The sequence below is a fragment of the Chaetura pelagica genome, unplaced genomic scaffold (assembly GCF_000747805.2).
Source record: "Chaetura pelagica isolate M959 unplaced genomic scaffold, ChaPel_1.0 scaffold17, whole genome shotgun sequence".
NCBI lineage: Eukaryota > Metazoa > Chordata > Aves > Apodiformes > Apodidae > Chaetura > Chaetura pelagica.
Window position 1 is genome coordinate 6,881,840 of NW_009970726.1, and position 6,000 is coordinate 6,887,839.

General features: G+C 35.8%; 1 protein-coding gene across 1 annotated transcript in view; it reads right to left on the minus strand.

Moving 5' to 3' along the window:
• The window catches only part of CUL2 (cullin 2), a 44,717-nt gene extending 41,387 nt beyond the window's left edge, over positions 1-3,330 (minus strand). Inside the window, exon 1 of the mRNA XM_010006982.1 lies at positions 3,189-3,330. Within this exon, the coding sequence (XP_010005284.1) occupies positions 3,189-3,307 (119 nt within the window). The 5' untranslated portion in view covers positions 3,308-3,330. The remainder of the gene's footprint in view (positions 1-3,188) is intronic.
• Between the last annotated feature and the right edge of the window lie 2,670 nt (positions 3,331-6,000).

Consider the following 6,000-nt stretch of genomic DNA (forward strand, 5'->3'; position numbering starts at 1 on the left):
CGTCACGTGCCTTGTCAGACTTAAGTGCTCCAGTAGTTGCTATTTGAGGGGCATTACCCAGCAATGGGAAACTGAAGTAGCTCCAAACTAAGGAAAAAGAATTAAATAACTACCATCAACAAGAAAACACTCCATCTAAGGCCATAAAAGCTCACATATATTGTTCTCAGCAGAAGAACAGATGTTCTCTAGAAGATGAAAGCAGAGCTTTTGGAAAATCTCTGTGACTGTTGGTCTTCCTCTGTAAGCAAAGCAAAACTCGTAGAGCACTTGAGGACTCAGAGTCAGAAAGAATCATGATCATAGGAAATGTATTTATTCTTCCTGCTCTTTGGGTTCATTCTTAACCTAAACATGTTTATAGGCTTCTGATTAATGGAGGAAGAACATGCAGAAAAATGGGAAGAGGCACGTGGTCATGCTGCATACTTTTAAAATAATTCTGTTTGCAGTACATCTGCTTTCCTCCGGGGGTACCGTTCATCCTATTTACTTGGTTGGTGGAAAATCCAAGACAACAACAGGAAGACCCTGATGTTCTACCCATTCAAAATAGTTACACTGCTAAAATGTAGTTATCAAAGCACACATGAACTACCACTCTCTAATCAGGCTTGAAACAGCCTCTTAACTTAAAGAGCTTGCCCTACCCTACTGAACGGTTAAAAGCAAAGTCTTAGAAGTTATATAAAGCATTCATAATAAGCAAATTTCAGCTTTCAGCTCATTGTAATTCTATCATTTGAAGTTTGAAATAAGCTACACTTAGAGATAAACTATGCTTAACAATCAAATTACCGTAAGACTTACAAAGAAAACATTACATTCAAGACTAACAAGTTCTGGAGAAGTAATGAGGCAAAAAATAGTTCTAGACATGAGTTATGCACAGTTACCAGCCTTTCAGCCCTAAAATGCTATGTCTGCATAAACCATTTGATCTCTGCTGTCTCAAGCAGCACAAAAAAAGCAAACACTTAGAATACACTGTTGCAGACTGAAATAATGATTCTTTGCGGTATCTTATCCTTTGTTTCCACATCATTGTTTGTAGTCTCTACAGAGAGACCACAAAGATCAAGTGGTACTATAATCAATGAAATAACATGCATTGATTTCATTAAGACATAGTTCAAATAATTTGTCACCTTCTAATTGTGCTTATTAAGCAGCAAGAAAAATAGATAAAATGACATCCTTTCAATTCCCCGTAGATGTTTAAAAACATGTTACTCAAATTTCACAAAGAATATAAAGCTAATAAAGAACATGTATTTTTTAAATGCCACATCTTCCTAAAAGATATCATTACTACTTTAGCTTTGTTTATGTATTTAAAACCTAGAAAAAGCTTTCATACCCACTGCATAAAACTACCAGTTTCATCAAGGTGCTGAATACTCCATGAACAGTTTGTGTTAAAACATACAGTTTGAGTGAAAGCACCAGAAGTACTAAGCAAGTAACACTGAAGCTGGAAGTTAAAAGTCACACAAGCTCCTCAGGACATTCAGCTGTAGAGAATAAGCCAAAAGGCTCCTGACTGTGCCAAATTAGGCACTAATAGTGCCACTTTCCAAGGAACATAATTAAGAGATAATAATAAACAAGATCTTGAGAATTACACGCCAAATGGTTCTTCCAAGACTGTTTCCTGGGTCTGCTATTCATAAGCATACCCTTTCTGATGTTCAATCAACTGGGGTAAATCCCAAAAGAGGATCAACAGGAGGCTTATGTACAAGGCCTACACATAAGAAGTTCTAAGTTAAACAGTGTGACAAGAAGAATCAATCCAACATATAATTCCATTTTTATTTTAATTTAAATCTATTTTAGGTGCCTGTGTTTAAATGTTTAGTTTTAAGATACAGAAGTTAACAAGACTGAAATATGCAGCTCTTGAACACAGCTTAGAAAGAATGACTACAGCACAATTTGTCAGCATGTAAGTGCAAAACTAATTAATTCAAGAAGTCTGACTCCAAGTTAAGATGAAGAGTCATGTCCCCAGAAATAAATTACGAAGTTTTGAAATGAAAGAGCTCCTTAAAGATTATTGCACCATAGAACAAGGCTCCACAAGGACTAAAAGCAACTGGGTTTTTTTTATGTATTCACACATGCACACACTGAAAACATGGGCACATGGGAAAGCAATTCTGAGAAATGGTAACATGTTCAGAAAGAGAAGAGACTTTAGAATTTAGCTAATGCACACAGAATAAGCTTACATTGTAAAAAACACATATATATAAAATAATCATCTCAGGAGCTTCATTTTTGACAGAGAAGAATTAACAAATCCATAATATTCTTCCCCCTATAATTAAACCGAACAGTCAAATTACTGCAGAACAGCTGCAGTCTCCTAAAATTCTCTAATTATTCATCACACTGTAATGGCTAGTGAATGCATAGACACAGGGCACAGTAAAACTGGTTACAATAGTTACACTTCTTTTAAAAGAGGATCACTGAAACTTAAACTTTGTAAAAAATTACAAGTCTATTTTACACCTACAATCCAAACCTTTCATTACAACACTGCATGTACAGCTGTGACTTGAACAGCAAGACCTTATGATCACAGCCAGAAAAAGTAATTATTTTTAAACACAGCTTAACTGTTAGGAATAGAGAGGCAATAACAGTGAAGGACAAGCAAGAAGGCTTTTTTATAAACACTTGCTATAGAAGTGTCTAATACAGCAGTCATCAGTATACAAATAAGTGTGAAGAAAATGGAGACATCTTTAAACAGAACCACCTCACCACTCTCCACAACCCTAAATTTAAAGATGTGTATAGTGCCTTATGTGTTTCCTCTGCTACCACACACACTTAAGCATTCAGGAAAAATGTATTATCAGACTAGGTGAAATTCAATGCATGCACTTCTGTGAACAGCTATAGCATAAGCTAACTACCAGAGCTACTAGAAGTTAAGTAAAACTCAGATCAGTTTCCTTATTATTACCATGGGGATTTTCACATAGAATGCTTCCCAAATACACAGAATTCCCCATCCCTATCAACACACCCACTGACCTACAGGCTTAATAACAGATACAATACTACAATAAGCTTCTGATTGAGAGCACTGAAACCGTTACGTAATGCAGGCCTACCCCATGTTAAACACATCCCACAAACACATTAACTCAGATTTTCAGTTAAAAGGATACGAGAAGCGATCATTCCATGTTGCCCTTTCGACATAATCCAACATAACAACAGCTTTAATTGTTGTTAGAAGTTTGTTCCATGTTTCATCAAAATCAACTACTCGTGGTTTCAAGGACATTGTGGGGCTTTAGTGTTAATCTGTAGAAGAATTAAACATGTCAGACAACATTGTACAATAATTAAAATAAATAGATTTCCTTCGAATTTTTCAAATTTAAACTTTGTACACTGTTGCACCACCACAATACACATGAAGAACACTCACTGCTGCTTGCCCACCCTCTGAAAGCAAGCTCACAAGTCCTTATTTTTACTGTTATGGAATGGAGCATTAGTGTTGCATGAACAGCCTATAACACAACACCAGTTAATCTGACAACATCATGCCTCATAAAGTTCATCATCTTACCAAGATGACCATTTAACAGTGCCACATGAAGAACACAACAAAAGTAAGCTTTTGTTTGTTCACTTTTATGCAAAAACTGTTTCAGCAGTATATGAAAATTTGGGCAGGAACACACTGAATGTATTACCACAGTACTTGAAATTGTTACTTTCAGTTTGCAGCCCATGTTCACCTCAGGTTTTCATGAGACATTTTTGGTACTATATTTTAAGACACAAAACCCAAAAGCTTTGAGCAGGATGACAAAAAAGAAAACACATCAGAGTGTTACACAGAGCTTGTGCAGCTTACTGCAATGCACAGCAGGACAAGCAGTGAATTCTTTCAAATAAGACATGGCTTGAAAATAAAGAAGCTGTGTTAACAATTTCATATAAAAAAATATTGGAAGATAATTTATTGAAAAACATTACATTACTGAAATAAAACTAGAAACAAGTAAGGTAATTTAAAAAAAAAAAAAAAAAAAAAAAGAGGTCCCGACAGACACAAAGTGAAGGCCTCTTCTTTGTTTCTATTTGTCTCTGTCCTATGCACCTAATCTAGAAAGGACCTGATGTGTGACATTCCATGCACAAAGCAAGTCTAGTTCCTGCTCAGAAACACTATGTGGTAAGACTAAAAAAAAAAAACCAAAAAAACCCCATGTCCTTTTTAAACAGATGGACAAGTGTCTCTTCATTTGTCTTCCCAAATGTTCAAGATCAGACGGGAGAAAAGAAATCTAGTGACAAACAGGCTTTTAGCACAGGAGGCACACCTCTATAAGGGAAGAATCAAATATGATTTGAAAAAGAAGTGTTTAGCAACCAGCTTATTAATACCTTAAATTCTAGTGGCTTTTACTTTTTCTCAGGGAGATTAGTTTTCCCAAACTGCACGATATATAACTTCCCAGATTAAGAAAAAACAACTAATATATCAGATGCAACTTTTATACTGTATACATGCAAAATACTACTCTAACAAACCAAGCTCCTTAACTGCTGTGAATTTAGGAACGACAGAGGGTTGTTCTCCTCTAACTGCAATACAACAGCTTCCACTTAAAATCCAATCAATGTATTAACCTACCCACATTTGCTTTGATTTCATAAAGCAACTGAATAGCAACTAAGTAATATCGAGGAAGTGGTATTATCTTAGGTTTTACAAACAGGAAACTTATTTTATGAAGAACTGAAGCTCCAAAAGTGGTGCACCAATATTCTCAGTTCAGTAGAAACATCGGAGTTGTTATATTTGCATCACATTTATTACCATTTTTGGAAAAAAACCCAGAAAACACAACAAACTTAAATCCACAGGTGTCAGTGCAAGCTTACTACACAGAGAACGAGTGAAAACTGACAAAACAAATAGATATCCATCAAAGAAAGTAAGCTGAAAACCACAAATTGATATATGTTTCAAAGAAACATGAACCTCAATAAAACTAAACAATAGTAGACCTTATTTCCAGGAGTGGAGAAAAAAAAGTGGTAGTCTTCTAAATGCTCTTATATTACTATTCTTCTAGAAAACACAAGAGTATTTTCAGCTGACCCCAAGAAAAAATAATCATGGTCCACAAAAACTATAGAGTATCTGAAGTAGCTCTTGTGGTAATGTTGTTACATGTTGCTCTCTCTGAAACACACTTGTTACTTTCAAGAGAAAAGAACCATTCCTCCACAGATAAGTAAAACTGAGAGAAGGAAGGAAGAGTAAAGGAAAAGTCCTTCTCACCATACATCACCCAGTAACACTGTTTTTAATATCACCAAAACCTAATAATATGTAAAACACTATGCATCCACATACTCATAAATGTACTCTGGAGCTAAATAGTTTAAGAGAGACCTGACTGTTACCTGGCACTCTCTTGAAGCTTTCACATCAATATAAATGTCAACTTGTTTTATAGACATGTTAACATATGTAGTATAACTTTTTCTGGAAGACATGGACTGTTGAGGTTTGCTGTCCTTTGGTGTCTGCGGTGCACAAACTTAAAAAATTAAATGTCTTGTACTGATGCAAGTAAACTCCACCATAAAAATTATAGCTGAGCAGAATACTTAGTCTAGAGTTCATACTATTCAGGGGGCAGGAAATGATACCTGTCTGACAAGCCCTAAGGTAAGCAGATACTCTTGAAATGTATTTATACATGAGGATAATCAAAGGATGTTGCTTCCATCACTTAATTCTTTAAAACATACTGCTGTCATACTAAGTATATTGGTTCACACAAACTAATATATGTTTCCCACCAGCGTCAAAACATTTCCTAAATTTCCACCCTATTTAACCATTTCGAGAAATAACATTCCAAGCTCGTGGTGGGTGAACAAGGGCATCAGTACCCACGTCAAACTCGTCGACGTCGCGGCCTGACACCACCCCCCGTGCTCCCCACC